The sequence below is a fragment of the Trachemys scripta genome, chromosome 10, assembly GCF_013100865.1.
Source record: "Trachemys scripta elegans isolate TJP31775 chromosome 10, CAS_Tse_1.0, whole genome shotgun sequence".
Taxonomy (NCBI): Eukaryota; Metazoa; Chordata; order Testudines; family Emydidae; genus Trachemys; species Trachemys scripta.
In genome coordinates, this window is record NC_048307.1 from 12110048 (window position 1) to 12127673 (window position 17626).

The 17626-nt window shown below is 48.6% G+C and overlaps 1 protein-coding gene across 4 annotated transcripts in view; it reads left to right on the forward strand.

The window, feature by feature from the left end:
- The window catches only part of INTS1 (integrator complex subunit 1), a 40325-nt gene extending 24478 nt beyond the window's left edge, over positions 1–15847 (forward strand). For 2 of the 4 annotated variants that reach the window (XM_034783585.1, XM_034783586.1), the window contains exons 27-48: positions 331–489; positions 2018–2164; positions 2566–2664; positions 3109–3233; positions 3893–4147; positions 4243–4402; positions 5142–5282; positions 5741–5921; positions 6001–6124; positions 6888–7018; positions 7153–7240; positions 7966–8192; positions 9189–9312; positions 9851–9984; positions 10387–10579; positions 10820–10947; positions 11704–11816; positions 12429–12542; positions 13668–13738; positions 14353–14444; positions 14606–14715; positions 15243–15847. In XM_034783585.1, coding sequence (XP_034639476.1) covers positions 331–489; positions 2018–2164; positions 2566–2664; positions 3109–3233; positions 3893–4147; positions 4243–4402; positions 5142–5282; positions 5741–5921; positions 6001–6124; positions 6888–7018; positions 7153–7240; positions 7966–8192; positions 9189–9312; positions 9851–9984; positions 10387–10579; positions 10820–10947; positions 11704–11816; positions 12429–12542; positions 13668–13738; positions 14353–14444; positions 14606–14715; positions 15243–15358 — 3032 coding nt within the window. In that variant the 3' untranslated portion in view covers positions 15359–15847. The other 2 variants (XM_034783588.1, XM_034783589.1) reach the window with 2 other exon arrangements.
- Positions 15848–17626: the final 1779 nt, after the last annotated feature.

The window sequence follows — 17626 nt, forward strand, 5'->3', positions numbered from 1 at the left end:
AACACAAAATATCCTAGGAGCTGTCGGGCACATTTCAGATCCATTGTTCAGTTCAGCGGGTTATGTTTGAACATTGTTTTTATTGGCAGCAGCCAATTTTAAAGATACTGATGGGAACTCTCTTCCCCAGTGTAGCGTGAGAGCCAGGCCCTTTGGCATACGACTCACATTCCTCTTACCAAATTTAAGCTTGTCTTTTGTTGCTGAAACAAAATGGTTGTTTGTGGCCTCTCCGCAAGGAAGTGACCTGGTTTACGCTGAGAAGGGTGGGGTATATCAGCATGTATAATACGCATGTGGAATAACTTTTGTAACTGTTCTGCTATGCAGGGGAAGGTGACTTTTGCGCCTTGTTGGACATTTGGTTCCCAGAGAAGAAGCCCCTCCCCACTGCCTTTCTTGTTGACACTTCAGAGGAGGCCCTGCTGCTTCCTGACTGGCTGAAGCTGCGCATGATCCGCTCGGAGGTCCCTCGCCTAGTGGATGCAGGTGAGTGGGGCCCAAGGGATACGTGCTGGGGGTTGGGTTGCCAAAGCCAATGAAAGATTTGGAAATGCTGCATTGAAAAATTAGCCCAGCTCCTTTGAGATCTCAGCAGTCTTCATCCCATAGGTGCTGTAGATACCTCTGTTGGGGGCCCAGGAGATGAGTGGAGGGATAGAGGGGCGTGTCTGTTAGGAGATTTGTATTTTTCTTTTCAGCACAGGCCTCTTGCCTTTGTTCACTAGGCTGTTTACTAAAGGGCTTCCACTGCCCTCCAACAGAGACTTACGGACTTTGGGCCAGTCCAAGTGGGGACATGTGTGTAGACCAGTGGTTCTCAGGCCGCAGGAGGCCCAATCATCACACAGCTGCGGCCCATGTGATATCCTCAGGGCCGTACAGGTAGTATATATATTGTGTGGATGCAGCCCACATAACACAGAGAGAACTGCATATGCGGCCCACAATGGTAAATAGGTTGAGAACCACTGGTGTAAACTCTTCACTTACCCCTTATATGCTAGTCTGTGTTGTCTCCGTACAATCTCTTTCTCTTCCGGGGGGAGGGGTGCACTGGTACATGGAGATTAGTATAAAGCATTTAAGGACTGGGGCCAACTAGCGTCAGGCTCCTGCAATTCAATCCAAGTGGAAGGTGAATAAACAGCAGCATTCAATCGAGGGGGGTGGGGGGAGCCTTCTCTAGGCAGCTCTCCACTCCATCATCAAGGGCCCTGGCACAACGCAGGCTGTTCTATCTGCTTACCTCTGAGCTCTGTCCAGGCCTGTCTTGCACTGACTGTGGTTTTGGCATTTGCACCAGGCCGGGGAACTGTTCGGCCTCTAAAGTCGTCTTAGGATTGTACTGCCAGCTTGACTATTGAGTCCTACCATTTATTTTAAAGGGGGCAAGGGATATGGAATTAGAGGACCTTCCTTTTACTTAAACCAAATCCATTTCTAGTCCTTTGACTGAATTAAGCTGCTGAAAACATACCTCTGACCACTCGGGCGAGTGCATATCACAGCTTGCATAGCACATGATAGCGCTTACAATGTCAGTAGCAGTGCCTGAATAATGTAACGGATAGCTGCATCTTTTAGCATCAGGTGGCTCTTCGTTGCCATCTGTGCTTTGCATTCAGAGGTTTTGTCCCTTCCTTACTAATTAAATGACAGCTCTCTCTCACCAGTGATGGAATTATTCAATAATTCCTGCCTGCGGCCATCAACAGAGAGGGTGGCAGTTATTTTTAATACAAATGATTTGGTTCCTGAGGTTTTGATCAAATTAACCCTGGAGTGAATTAACTGGAGAATGCAATAAGAAGGAAAATATGTGTAGAGTCTGTATAGGGCCAAGAGAAACCCATAAGCAGCTGTCAGTGTTGGCTTGAGGTCCTGTGCAGCCCTGTTAGTAAAGGTGTTACTGATGGCGTGTCCAAAACCCCATGGACCTGCTAACGAACATGTCGTCCTATATGTGAGTGACTCAGAAACCTGAGGATTCTGATTGGCCATGTGTGTGTTTCAGCATTGCAGGATCTGGAACCGCAGCAACTGCTTCTCTTTGTTCAGTCCTTTGGGATCCCTGTCTCCAGTATGAGTAAACTCCTGCAGTACCTGGATCAGGCAGTGTCCCACGACCCACAGACGCTGGAGCAGAACATCATGGACAAGAGTAAGATCTTAAGATTAGGCTGTCTGGGAATCTGTCTCTTTGTAGACCTGCTGTTTAAAACCTCCTTTGTTAGCTTGAATCATTTTGCAGCTTCCTTGTAGGATCCAAGATAGCTCAGCCTGACCTCTGTCAAGGCCACCTTAGCAGCCATTGCTGTCCATGGGGGCCTGTCTGAGTAGGCTTGGAATGTGTTTCTCAAGGGTGTAGCATTTTCTAGCTTGGCTCGCGAGAGATTGGGGATTGTTTGGGGGTGATTTCTGGTTGTCTTGGAAACAGGGTTTGTTCTTGCTGGGGTTTCTCTGCTTACTCGGAATGCAGAGGGGTGTGTAAATTCCCTGCAGAATGGGAGCTGTCCACATGGCAGCATCTTGTATCTAGCGTCATATTTTGTTCTTTTTCAGATTACATGGCTCATCTCGTAGAGGTTCAGCATGAGAGAGGAGCTACGGGGGGGCAGACCTTCCACTCGCTGCTCACCACCTCCCTGCCAACACGTCGAGGTATTGCACAACATACACTAATCACTCTCACAACAAAGAACTGACCAATCCTCCACCTCAGCCTGTGTCAGACCCAGACCCAGTCTGTCTTTCTGAAGTGTGGGTTGCTTTGTTGTCCTTCAGGCTGCTCCCAGGCTGAAAGAGGAGATCAGTCCCCTTCCTACAAACTGCTCCACCAATGGACACCAGCCCCAGCTAGAACTTCCTTATCTCCACTCCTGGGCTAGGAGAGGAATTCTGGTTTCTCTGGAGCATTTTATTACAACAAATTCTACCCTTGGATTTTTCTCCGTGTTGTTTAGCTCCTCATGTTTTCTCTAAGGAGAAAAGGCTGCTGTTTACCTTTCTACTGGTTTGGGGTCTGTAAAACTGGGGCAAATCTCTTCATTTGGGCCCCAGTTGGTAACACTTGCCTATAACAGTGTTCCTTTAATCTCCCTGCAGACAGTGCTGACACTCCAAAGCCCAAAACTAGTCCTGAGACCCCACAAGGACAGAGCAGGATCCGGGCCTTGACTCAGATCCGGGTCCTAGGTCCTGAGGATGACCTGGCGGGCATGTTTCTTCAGGTATTGCTACTGCATCTGTCATTTAGAGAATAGGTTTGTCTGCAGCTGCTCCCCTTCTGTATCCCTGGGCCCAACTGCTGCAGTGCCTTTTCCAGACCCAACACCTACATTCTAAGCCTGGTTTAATGAACTCTGACCACTTGCTTTCACAGTGCTTGGGGGGAGGGAGTTATAAGTCTTTGGTGGTGGGGCCTTGCCGTTTTAAAGATAATGGAATTACTGATGGAAAGATCTTCTGGTTAGAGAATGAAGTTGAGACCTAGTTCTTCCACTAGTAGTTTTGTGGGCAAGTCACTTAACTGCTCTTTGCCTCAGTTTCCCTATCTGTGTGGTTCTACAGGCTTAATTTGGTAATATTTATGAAGTGGTTGTGGATCCTTGGACAATAGTTGCTGTGTAAATGCCGGGTATTAGTACCAGTAGTCTTATTTGATCTATATGGACACTGCTTTGCCTGTTCCTCCCTAGGTCCCTAAAATATTTGGAAAGAAGGGACCGTTTGGTCCCCTCTAGTGTACACGGTCAGAGCCAAGTGTGATTTCTCCATTTCAGGGAACAACCCTATGTAACCAGTCCCCTGAGGCAGTGACTGTTGTTGTGCAGATGGTCCTTTTGTTTTTGTTCTCATACAAGCCTGCTGTCTTCCAATATTCTGTCAGCTGTTCCCACTGAACCCGGATCCCCGGTGGCAGAATTCGAACCCGCGCCCGATCTCCCTGGCGTTACAGCAGGCACTGGGTCAGGAATTGGCTCGCATCCGCCAAGGGAACACACAGGTGACAGGGATTTCAGTGCGTCTTCTCCAGGCAGTGGCAGCCTTGATGAACTCTCCACATAGCGGGGCTCTCGTGATGGCCATGCACCGAAACCACTTTATCTCCTGCCCACTGATGCGTCAGCTGTGCCAGTACCAGGTGAGTCAGGTTCGTACAAACACTCCCCACCACCAGGACTCCCAGCTGCACCTTCCCTAGCTTTACAACTGTAACTTTTGGTGTTCTCTCCCCAGCGTTGCGTACCCCAGGACACCGCCTTCTCCTCGCTCTTCTTTAAAGTCCTCATGCAGATGCTGCAGTGGCTGGAGAATCCTGCTGTGGAAGATGGACCTCTGCATGCTCAGCTCAAGTCCTTTGCTGTGCAGTACTCTTCAAGGCATAGGATCAGTGATGGTAAGAGAAGGGTCAAAATCAGAACCTGATCCTGAGTCCATTGTGGCTGTTTTTCCACCCCCTTTCTGAGAATGAAATGGGGTGGATTGTCATTGTTTCAGCATGTGGTGAGCAATATAGAAGCTCCCCAGACTGAAAAAGAAAGGGGGGAGATTAGGTTGTGCTCGTGTCCATGTGTTGTTCAAGCGGCATTAATAGGGACAGGACGCAGCCAAAACGATTCATCATTAGGATGATTTGCGCTGAAGGCCCATCAGCTGATGGCTTCTTAGAGAATAGGCCAGTGGGATTGGAGGGAATCTCAGGACTGTGGAAATCTGAGTTGCTGATGTGTAAGTAGTTGTCCTTGATTGAACACTGGCAAGAGACTGCAAGGTGACACAGTTCCACCCCATTGTTTGTTTTGCTGTCCATCATCTGGCCAGAGTTCCAAGGCTGGGGGATCCTGAGAGCACAGCGAAAGTACAAGCTTGAGGTTTGGACTTAGCTGCCTTCGGATTGACCATAGGGTCTCCTAGACATTTATGCTTGTGAAGCTGGCACCAGCACTCTCAGTGTGGGGAGGATGGGGGGTTTGATGGGCTGAAAGTGCTAGTGTGTGCAGGTTTCAGATGTTAAGCTCTTAGAAAGAGGAGTCATGTGAAGTGTTTGTATGAAAGAAGCCACGGCACGGCTGGCTGACTGATTAAAGGAGGACCCTGGTGTGGCTTAGTGGTACTGATGCTGTGATTCCCTGCAGTTCGAGGTGGGTTCCTGCACCTGGCAGAAGCACTGGCATTCCGTCGTGATCCTGATGTGATCAGCTCCACTGTACGAGCCATCATTGCAACCCTGAAATCTGGAGAGAAGTGTAATGTGGAGCCAGAACTCATCAGCAAAGGTATGGCTACCCTTCTGCCCTGCCTTCTGGAACTGCCATTGGTATTGGGGACAGAACAGAGATGTGCATGCTTGCTCCACTGCTTGGTGGGAGTGCAGAGCTGGGGAGATTGCCTTTGGTCTCCTGGATCAAGGGTTCTGACCTACTGGAAGGTTGCTCCTGTTTCATTTTACCTCCTTTTGTTGCGTTCTGTCATATTGGTTTATAAGCTGCTTGGGACAGGGACAGGAACTGAGGAACACCGCATACTGCTGGGTGCTGCTTCCATAGTGAATAGTAGAGTATCCATAACTTCTGTAGAAAGAGGGCAGTTCCAAGACTGCCTTGTCTCCCACTGAGATTCACTCTAAGGGAGTGCAATACTAACTGGCTTCATGAAAGGTACAATCATCTGGCTCACCAACTTCCTGCTGCCTCCCAAAGCCTCTGAGAGAAGTCTCTCTTTCTCCCTCTGTTAGTCCTTCAGGGTCTGATTGAAACACGCTCTCCTTATCTGGAGGAGCTTCTGACTGTCCTCTTCTCGGTTACGATTGAGACCACAGCCAGGTTCCCTGCCATGAGACCAATTGCTGTGGTGAGCTCTCTGCTGCTCCAGGAGAAAGAGGAGACACCTGTGAAGAAGGAGTTGGATAGCAGCAGGTAAGTCTTGGGGTGGTTGGTATTGGTCACTCTGTCTGGTTTTGTGGCACCTTTCCTGATATTTGTACTGTGCTCTTAGTGCTGAAGCTGCTCGTCTAGGGCCCTCCTCAGGTCTTCTCAATGACTGGCTGGAGATGCTGGATCCTGAAGTAATCAGCAGCTGCCCAGACCTCCAGCAAAAGTTGCTGTTCTCCTGGAACAAGGTAAGAATCTCTCAGCCAGGAATTAATCTTAAACAGAAGCCCCTTTCTTGAGTCGCAGCCTTCAAGACTCTTCCACTGGACTAGCTAGTGGGAGAAATGGTCTGTTCTGCTCCACTGATAAGAGCACTCCGTACAGCAGTGGTCACCCAGTTAATCACGATCGAATGGTTGATCCTAGAGGATCTCCCTAGTGGGAGGGCCCTCGGGGAAGGGGCGGGATAGATCCTGGGTTGCCCTTAAATTCAAAAAGTGATCTTGGGCATAAAAAGGTTGGAGCCCACTGCTATACACAGTGATGCCAATTCCAGAGCAGGACAGTCTGTCTCTGAGGGCCTGTAGTGAATTCTTCTCTGGGTGGGATTTTGCACTCCATATCACTGCCATCCTGGAATCTTGGCATTTCTGTAGCCCCCTTCTGCCAGGCTCTCTCAGCACTGTACAGATATCAGTTACTTAACTTAGCCACAGGTCTGTTGTGGACTTTCTCACCATTTTACAGATGGGCAAACAGAGGTTTGGAGAGGATTACTTGCCCAGGAACATGCAGGGCCAGAGTCAAGACTGGAACCCATCAGTCTTGGCTTCTGATCACTTGCTCTAACTGTTAGGCTTCACTGCCTCTCTAGTCCTCATTTTCCATGTTCCATGCACAATCTTTATCCTCAGTTCTAAGTGTATCTGAGCCCTCCTGTGCTACTCCTACCCCCTCTACCTAAGTGTCCTAAAATGGATTCATATTTCCATCTCTCCCTGTTCTCACCAGACTAAAGGTTATTCTGGGTCTCAGGTGCCCTCTTTTCGCCCATATCTGTTGGCTCTCCTCACTCACCAGTCCAGCTGGACAACACTGCACCAGTGCATCAGGATTCTGCTTTGCAAAAACCGGGAGCAAAGGTGAGTCTTTCAGGTACCAATATTGTATTCTTCCAAAGCACTAGTGATTTGTAGAATCTATCAACTCAGGGCTATGGCGTCTCTAATCTCAAACTTGCTCTTGTACCCATTGACATTTTTCTGTCTTCTGGCAGGTTTGACCCGACCGCATCCTTAGATTTCTTGTGGGCCTGTATTCATATCCCTCGGATCTGGCAGGGAAGGGACCAGAGAACTCCTCAGGTAGTGGTTTAAATCCTGCACAGTCCCTCTCAGGATGGGAGAAGGAAAGGTGCTTTTCATACTGCCTGATTTTCCATGGTGTTTTGGGGGACCCAGGGGTAGAATAGCAGATTTGCTGCCTGCTTCCCAGCACATTTGTAATCTGCTGTGCTACAGTTACATATGGAGATGGTGATTCACAGTTTTGGTTCAGAACTGATGCAAATAAATGTGAATTTGCCCAGAGGTAAAACTTTTACTGCAGCAAAACAAGTGTCTAGTTGTAGCTCTTGCAAAGACTGTTAGGAGTTTATTGAAAATGTAGCCACATAGCTATACCTTTGCAGAACTAACTGCCCGGCAGGCAAGTACAGATGGAGTGAAAGAATAATTCCCCCTTTGGGTTGGGGAGTGCAAGCCACCCCCAATGGGGAGCTCTTTGTGCTCCCAGTTTGTGTAGTGGATGAATTGTCAGTTCTTTCCTAGCCAGATGCCAAGGGATGGAAGTAGATGCATTGTGAAAAATTGGGGTACAGAAGGGAGGTGCAGAGCCCCTCATTTTTCGGGGTGGGTGAGGGATAATATTTTGCCTGGTTTCCCAGCCCTGGGCATGGTGCAATTTTTAAGGTACAAAGGGAGTTTTTGTCATGTAAAAGATTATCTTCCTGTTTGAGAGCATGTGACTAAGGTTATTAGCCAGCCCTTACCCCGGGACTCACCTTGAGAGTGTCTGTGCTGTGTTACAGAAACGTCGAGAGGAGTTTGTGCTTCAGTTAAAGGCGTCAGAGTTGATCAGTTTGGTTGAGCTGATCTTGGCTGAGGCGGAAACCAGAAGCCAGAATACAGAGGAAGCCTCCTGCACGCTCATCCAATCACGGCTACCCCTGTTGCTCAGCTGTTGTCATGGAGACCTAGAGAGTATTAAAAAAGTAACAGAGCATCTGACGGGCTGTATCCAGCAGTGGGGCAGCAGGTGAGGATGCCAAAACGAACGGCAGCTTGGCAGTTATTTAGGTGGCTATTTGGGCAGCCAGGTGACCCAAATGAGACTTGCCGAGGCGGCTTTGCTAGGAGTGCTGCATTTCGGATTGCCTCTAGAAACTGCCCGATCTGTTACCTTCGTGTCAGCTTGGAAACATTTTGACTCTGAATGTGACACTATGGGCATCTGTATTTCTCTCTTCTATAATTCAAGATCCGATTGCTCCATTTTACAAATCAAAATTGTGTTTCTAGCTGCCAGCCCTGCAAGTCACGTGATGTTCTCTCTACCTGGAACACTGTCACTGGTAATCCGTTCTGCAGCTGGAACTGAGCTGACTGTTTTGATGATTGTGCTGAAGGCAGAATGGAGCCCAGCCCGCTCTCTGTAGCGATATGGCCTCTGCAGTGCTAACAGGAAGAGAGCACATATACGTCAGTAAATCTAGCCGATCTAAACCCTGGACTCCTCTATAGTAGAGCTGGAAAAGACTTTTCTAGGTTATCTGGTCTGTCCCCCTGCTGATGCAGGATGCGACTCAGCCACGTGGAGAGCAGGTGTGCTGAGTCAGAATGGGCCATTTTGTATAATGACTTTTGACTACAATTACTTTTTAAATGAGGGATTCGCTCTTTGATGGTAGGATTTGCATTTTTAACACGGATGTTGTACGGAAACTCTGCTTTCTGGGATTTTAAGAGGGACTTGCTGGTTGCCATATGCCCAGTGGCAGCTTTACAATTGCAGTGCTTTCTGCTAGGGAAGCGGAGGCAGTCTCACTGAAAAGCTCCATGGAACTGCTCTGAAAAGCAGGCAGCTCTAAGAAGGCTATCGAAGAGCGCAGTGCTAGTAAGACAGCAGCACGGTTGTCAGTATGTGCAGCTGGGGAGGAGCTGAGTGTGGATATTAAGGCCTCTGATATGTGTCAGGCACTCTCTCCTGGGCCTAGGGATGTAACCGTGTATTGTCATCTCTTTTCTCTTTCAGCTCAGTGGGAAAACGCTGCCAGGACCTTCTCCTGCAGATCTACCTACAGCTGCCAGAGCTCCTCGTGCCCATGCCTGAGACGCTGCTGACCAGGGAAGGGGCTGCAGACAGCAGTACCTGCAAAGTAAGGAGTAAAGGGACATAAAGAACGGAGAAGCATACTCTGTTGCTTCTAAGTCTATGTGACGAGCATGGGAGCTGAGTTGATAGGAAGGTGGCAAAAAGAACGAACACACTGCCTTGGACTGTAGCCGCCTTCACCGTGATCCTATGTGGAGCTCCCACCTTCCGCTTGCCTCAACTCCAGAACACACTGGACTTTTAACATTTTGTCCTTGTCTAAACCCCGGCAATATAAAGACTGCAGGTTTTTTCCTGTGTGTGAAAGGCTTAATTAACACGCCTGCATTCTCCCAGATTATGTTAGGCACTTTGTTATCTGAGAAGGAGAAATGTGCAGCCTTCAGTCCCTGCTTTCATGCCCTGGGGGACTTGGGACCGGAGATCCCTTGCTGGTTGGAAGGTTGATGGCTTTTACCTGAGAATCAAATTTAATTTGTTTTAACCCTCTCCCTATTTAAAAGGAGACTTGGAACCCCACCAATAGGCTGAAGACTTGCTCCTCCACTGAACTTTGTTTTCTTAACTGTGATTCTTTCTAGCTTGATGCCCTGGTTCACAGATTTATCACCCTGCTCGCAGAAGCCAGCGATTCCAAGTCTGCTGAGAGCCGTGTGTGGGATGCCAACATGGCCTGCAGGAAGCTAGCTGTGGCTCACCCCATCCTTCTGCTTAGGTACTGCCCTTCTGGCCCTTCTCTTCTCCAGACCTGTGGCTGGAGCCTTTTCAGCTGGACTCTGTGTCAGTATTAGCACTCGCTCCAGAACGAGAATGACATTCCCACTGCAAACCTATTTATAGCCCTGGAGCATGATATGGGCAGCAGACCCACTCAAGCTATTTGCTGGCTGTCTCTCCCGATGAGGTGATGCCTTTGCTAGGAGTCCCTTGGAGGTGGGCAGCAGAAAAGAGAAATGTGGTGGGAAGGGGGATTTGTCTGGTCGTGGACGTAGGGATCAGAGCATGAAATCTTGCAGAGGGTGAGGAGAGGGATGAGCTTGAATATCTTACGGTTGGTTCTGGTACCCAGTTGCTCTGGGAGGGCTTTGGAATTTAATGCTTTACTTTTGCATTTCAGACACTTGCCAATGATCGCAGCTCTGCTCCATGGCCGGGTACATCTCAATTTCCAGGAGTTTCGACAACAGAACCACCTGACTTTCTTCATCCATGTCCTGGGGATCCTGGAGCTGCTTCAGCCACAGGTGTTCCAGAGTGAGCACCAGGGGGCGCTATGGGATTGTCTTCTCTCCTTCATTCGCCTGCTGCTGGTAGGAGAACATTGCCTTTTACAGACTACATACAGCCAGCCAACCACTAGGGAGAGAAGTTGGTATCTGACCATCTCAGAGTGCTGTGTGTCACAGTTTACATGTGTGTATACTGTGTGTGCCTGTACAAATACATGGCAGTGTGCATGAACGGGGCGGGGAAGGACAGCACATGGACTTTCAGGCTTCCCGTGGGTGTTAGTGCTTTTGGTTAAGTGTGGTTTCCCTCCATCCTTCCAGAATTACAGGAAGTCCTCACGTCATCTGGCTGCCTTCATCACCAAGTTCGTCCAGTTCATTCACAAGTATATCACGTGCAATGCCCAGGCAGCTGTGTCTTTCCTGCAGAAACATTCTGACCCGCTCCAGTAAGTGTTCTGTTCTCACCTTACTCCCATTGCTCTGGTGCCTCCCAGCTGGGACTGCCCAGCTACCTGGCATTAATTGTCTGCCAGTTGTTTTTGCTGATGCACAGGCACAGGGCCATCTGTTGGGATTGCTGTCCACCTTAAAAATAAATACATTGCTGGAGTCACAGTCTCCTAACCAGATAGGAAACAACAAGAGCAAAGTTACTATTTAGCTTTTATTACAGTGCTTTTCCCCTGGAGATTTCCATGTGCTTTTAAAAGGTACATGAGCAATAGTGTCCCTTTTACAGATGGGGAAAAATGAGGGACAGGACAGTTAAGAGACTGGCTGCAGCTCACACAGACTCCAGGAATAGCACCTAGGTTTCCTAACTCTCACACCTCGGACACTGCATGTTTCCAGGCAGGCAGCAGCAGAGTTCTCCCTCGGACTAGTGGATACAGGGTCCCATCTGCAAGTACACGGGACAATATATTTTGGCCCCCCTTGGAGTGAGGGAACTGGAGTTGCTGTTGCTGCCTCGGTAGTTCTGGCTACTGTCTGTTTTCTGTCTCGTCGGCTGACACCTCTTTGTCCACTGCTTGATTCCGTCTTCTCTACCCTTTATTCTCCTTCCCCCACAGTTACTTTGCTCCTCTTCCCCACGCGTTCACATTCATACATGTACCCTCAGCTTGTTCCTTCTTCTCACACCCAGATGTTGAACTGATTGTTGCTGTTTTATGCCAGAGATGCCTTTTCTTTCACCTTAGTGACCTGTCATCAGATAACAGTGACCTAGTCATGCTGAAATCTCTCTTGGCTGGACTGAGCTTGCCCAGTAAGAGTGGGGTCTTGGACAGAGGCTCTGAAGAAGAAAAGGATGGTGAGTGTGTGTAACTCTTTGGGCTAGATCAGTGAGCCCTACCCCTGTGCTATGCTTTGGAGCTCTGTTGCTTCTATATGGACTTAATCCTGAGCTCTGCACTCCCAGCCCTAATAGAACAGTGAAGGGGGAAGGAAAGGAACTGAGAGTGAAGGCTGTGTCCTCATAGACATTCTTGTGAGGAACTGGTCAGCAGTAGTAAAACCAGTTCCTGGGAAGGGGTAAATGTTGACTTCTCACTTGTCATAACTCTCGGAGCTTCCCAATGCAGTGGAATAGCAGCACCAAAGGGGTGTGTGTGTATATATAGCTAGGGAGTCTGCTCTCCTCTGCATGTCTTTAGTCTAGTCCTTCAGGAAGATCTCCTAAGGATACATCTGCTCCTTCCCTGCTCATAGTCATCATCCCAACTTCAGATAGGATTGTCCCTTAGGAAATTCTGCGGATGTTACAGGCGTTAAGGATCGTTATCTCTCCCTTCCCTCTCTGAGCAGATGCCATGGTAAGGAGACAGTAGGCAGTGATGTAATCCATTGGCTGGAAATGCCAGATTTGCCTTCATTTTAAATGTGCAGAGAATGACTGGGAGATAACTATTTCTCTCTGTCCCAGATGAAGCAGCCACCGGCTCTCTGCCCCTGGTCAGTGTGTCCCTCTTCACTCCCCTCACTCCAGCGGAAATGGCCCCATACATGAAGAGACTCTCCAGGGGCCAGGCTGTGGAGGGTAAGTGGGGACAGCTTTCCCAGAGCACCTCATGACTTTACAGACAGGAATCACTCTACTCACCTCTCCTTGGCTGGAACATGGTAGCTGCTCCCAGCCACACTTCCTGTGTTAGACCAGAGAATGTTAGACTAGAACTACAGGGAGCATATAGACAAAAATCACCTGAACTGGTATTTGGCTGGGACAGGAGAAGCTGGCTTGCAGCCATGAGCCCTGTGAAGGGAAGCCGCCTGCAGCCAGACAAGTTCATCTAGAATTGAAACCATAGCCTATGGTTTTCGAAACCATGTGGTCCCTGTAAGAGAAGCTGCAAGTCTCCTAAAGCCGCTATGATGAAACGTGATCTTGTTGCATCTCACGAGCTAAACAAGGTTGAATCTGTTCTGTGTTTGGATGGGAGACCTCCCAGGACAATTTAGGTGCTCTGGGAAGTGATGTGGTTGATTCACTGGGTGGTACTTTGCTACGGGTCAGTACTGAACCAGTGTGCCAACACTGCATTTGGGGTGTTTTGGATGAAATGTAAAACTTTAAGTTCCAGCTCCCCCATTTTTGGTTATCAAAAATCCCCTTGTGCTCTCCACAGAAGTTCAGTCTGTTAGCATAGTATCCTAGGGAGCTACAGTTTGCTTCTTTAAGGTTCTTTTAATATCATTTACATCCAGTATTCTTCACTATCCTGATCTGTGACATTACTGTGTGGGGTTAGCCCACTGCTGGCCAACTTGGAAATAGGGGAAGTGAATCTTGCGTGTACGTGGTTTGCAGATTCGCTTGTCAAGATGTTGGGACATGAGGCCTTATATAAAGATCACTCACTGTTACAATAGAAATTGATCCAGAACTGAAACTTGCTACAGACAGCAATGCTAGCAGCTAATGTGGCCTCTGCTGGGGCAGTTCTGGAGGTGTTGATCCATAGTACAGAGCATCCTTCTAAGATCCTCTTTGAAGCATCATCTCTGTCTTTTAGCTTTGTATGCCAGGTTGAAAGACTTTATAGCTCAGCAGAGGACTCTTGTGTTTGAGACAGATGTTCCTTTTGGGGCTTTGCTGACTCCACTGTGTTGGTTGGATCAGTGAAGGAAGGTTACCCTTTTCCATCTGTGGCTTTCCCCCCAGATATCCTGGAGGTGCTGAGTGACATTGATGAGATGTCCAGACGGAGACCAGAAATTCTCTCCTTTTTTGCTGTGAGTATATGTAGCCCAGAAGTTGCATTGGAAGATCACTTGCTGTGATGGGGGATTCCTTGCAGCAGAGTCTACCTTGCACAGTTTATTCAGGTGTTACCTTTCTTCTGCTTTATCAGGTCATTATCATGGTGTCTCTGGATAGGCCAGTTCTGAGGAATTACCTTCTCAATTAGTTTAGGCCTTCAACTGCCACATGAGTGTGTGCACTAAGCATTTTACACACGTGTGTGCTCACACACATACACGAACACACACACGCTTCCCCTCTCCTTCTCTTCATTATGCTGGGTCCCTGTCACCCCATAATATCAGTCTAGAGAGAAAGGGCAATAGTTCTGCAGGAAAAACTTAGTGAGGGACCAGGGAAATGGCTGTAGATCCAATTGCCCTGTGCAGATCAAGAGAAAAAACACTCTGGATGCTTAAAGCATTCATAACTGACTGATCTTACAGATAGAAATCCACTGCATGTGACCCTAGCTCAGCATTAATCTGCCAGATAGATGGGTAGCGGGCTGGAGCAATGCCGCACGGGTGGTAATGTGAGTCTGAAGGGCTTGTTCTCAGTGTCGCCATGGGATCTCTTGCTGATCAGCCTTGTCTCCTCTCAGACTAACCTGCAAAAGTTGATGAGCTCTTCAGAAGAGTCCTGCCGGAATCTGGCCTTCAGCCTGGCTCTGCGCTCAATTCAGAACAACCCCAGGTGAGAAATGGAGGTATCCATGAATGCCAGGCTTCTCCTGAGTCGCTTCCTCCTCTGTCAGCCATGTGCCCTGCGTTGTCCTGTGTACGGCTCTGACTCTTTCTTGCGCCCTTGATGCTAAGAGTGGGGATTGTAGTGACGGTGCTATGTTTTGTTCCCAGCATTGCTGCTGACTTCCTCCCCACTTTCATGTACTGCCTTGGCAGCCGAGACTTTGAGGTGGTGCAGACAGCGCTGAGAAACCTGCCTGAATACACCCTTCTCTGCCAAGGTAGGTCTAGGCTTCTGCATTTACTGCTGCACGCTCAGCTGTGAGAGGCTGGAAACTGATTTCCCAGAGGATCTCCTTCAACTGCTTTCAGTGTCGGATTTATTTTTGTCTGTGTTGGAAACTGGAAGTTCTCGCTAGACATTGGTGCTTGGTTCGGTGCTATTTGCTGGCCTGCCCAGTGGCAGCTTTGCTCTGAACGCCACGGAAGGGATTTATTGCAGGGAGTCCTCGTGTTGCCAGCCTTGGCTTCTCTCTCAAATAGTTCTGATCATGTAGCAATTTTCCTCTTTGAGTTAAGGTGCTTTGTATCCATCAGATACTTGTCTGGAGTGTTAATTGTATGCCTGGGGGTGATGGTGTGTAGTTCCTGCCTTTCCCCATCTGGAGAGTTTAAAACTTAGTTTCGCTGCACTGACGTTTCTCTTGCTGGGACTAGTCCTAGCACTTCCTCTGTGCCGTATGATTGTTACTGGTAAATCAGGACTGGTTAGACCAGTTCTCTTACCCTTCTCTTTTCCCCTTCGCAGAGCATGCAGCAGTATTATTGCACAGGGCCTTTCTGGTTGGGATGTATGGACAGATAGACACCAGCTCGCAGATTTCAGAGGCCTTGAAGGTTCTGCATATGGAAGCCATGATGTGAACATCGATGCCCTGGGAACTGATTTGTCAGGTTGACTTGAATCGCTGTGAGGAAACACTTGTATTCCAGCCCGCGGGCTGGGGGGACGAGAGAGTGACCATGGAAGGCCAGCCTAAGCAGAAGAAGGAGAGCGCATGCCCGGGGTCTGATTGAAGGAATACAGGGATAGATCCTACTTAGGACATCACTTCAGTGGGAGCAAAAGGGCTTCTATGCACGGCGTATTACAGGGGACCATGTCCTTCTTGGGATCTCGGACGGCATTTACCACTTCCTGTTGGGTAGTGGCTATGACTTCAATCACCACGTCACATCCAGGAGGCCATAGCATTTGGCGTAGGGAAAGGGAGAGTTGCCATGGGGCTCTCTAAGCTTGGACCTCTGGATTGTCCTTTGCACGTTGGAGGGAACACAGAAATCTGTACAGAGCAAGAGACTCATTGTTACTATTTGTGATTCCTTTTTAAATTAAAACTCTTCTAATTCCCATTAGGCTCCCTTTCTCTGCTCCCTGCTGGCATTACTGCGTCTCAGCGTTAGGCTCCGTCCTTCTCTGAGTCCTTCTCTAGGCTCTCTCACCGTCTTTCCTTTGGACGGCTGTTCCACAAGACAGGCCTTTTACAGAAAACATACTTGCAGCCCTCTACAGCCAAAGCGGACTCTTCCTCTTTGCCAGAAGGGTTTGTTTGCTCCTTGTTCCTTCTGCTGCATAAACAGAAAACCATTCTGGAGGATATGGAGGTGGGCCCAGATCTGCTGGGTCGGTCTTCCGTGCTTGGGCTGTGGCAGCCAGAGCTGCCACATTAGGGATTACTGTTTATTATTATTTTTGTATGTCAACAAAGGGTGCCTTGCTGCACCCACAGAAACACCTCCATGGTAGCAGAGTATACATAAAAAGCATCTTTGATGACCCAACAACCATTTCCCCTTGGACTCTGCCATTTACTCAGTGCACCAGTACCCCTGCAGACAGACTCCTTGCCTCCAGGTGGGAGGACAGGCCATGTGGCTTGGTCCTTCAGTGTGGATACCTGTGACAGCAGGAGTGTGGGAGAAGCAGAGGCTAGTAGGTTCCCCCCTCCCCTTTCAATTAAACACATCTCCTTAGTCTCTGCTTAATAGGCCGGCTGTCCTATTTCCTTCCCCTTGGGCTCTTGCTGTACCCCAGGAAGGGTGTCAGTGCAGTTTGGCTTAATGCAGTGTAATCAGTAAATCAGTAATGACTAAAGTATGCCTCCTTTCACCTCTAGGTCTGCAGGTGGTAGAGACGGTCATTGCGCCCTGGTTGCTGTTGGGCAGTGAAATGCGCTGGTGGGAGAAGTATGTTCCTCATTGACAAGGATGCACCTCACAATTGGCTCATTTGTTAGTATTCTCAGCAGAGAAGCCAAGACCTGAGGGTATGTCTACACTGCAGAAAAGTGTGTTCTTAACCCAAGTGAGCTAACCAGAGCTAAGAACACTTTTTTGCAGTGTAGACAGCGTCTAAACTACTCTCCCTCTGTCAGGGTTGAGGCAGCAGTGGGGAAGCCTGTACTGCCACTGCCTTTTCTCTACCTGTTCTGAGGATAAGTAGAAGACTTCGCTGTCCACTGCTGTTAGTCTGTCATCTTTTCATGTGCCCTGGGAAAAAATGTGAGGCACCTTTGGTGTCTTTCCCCCAACTCTCTTCACTGGTTGGAGTTCACAGGGAAGGGGAACCCACTAAGAGAAGGATAAAGGGGGAGTATCTAAAACCCCAAACAACTCTAACCACAGCCCATCATTCTCTTACCTGGCCTTTTAAATAAAGAGATTAGAGCCATCAATTAATGATGCAATGTGCTCCTGTCTTCCAGAGCATCTGCTTTACAACCAATGAAGGGGCTGTAACAATTAGCTAGAAATAAATTAAGTGAAGAAACAGCTGAAGAAGATCAAGTCAATAAAATAGTTTGTTTTTTTCCGGAGGGTCTCGGTGACAGTGGGATTAATGCCCTGAGTTCGCATCTGCAAGGTTACAGATGAAATCTGTTGGCTATTCTGAACTTAGTCCTTTTATTGAGCATCATTGAAACCTCTACACAGTTCATCACACTAAGCAGGTGTCTCCCCCAGTGGTATAGGTCAGGAATAGACAGGAGGCTGCAGGGCAGGATTTGAGCAGCCGTTGCAGAGTGGTGTGTGTCAGGTGGAGTGGGAATGTCGGGGGACGGTGACAGCAAGAGGGAGAGGAGGTGAGTATGAAGTGCACTGGCCGAGCTCTGGGGCAGCTTGTACCCTGCT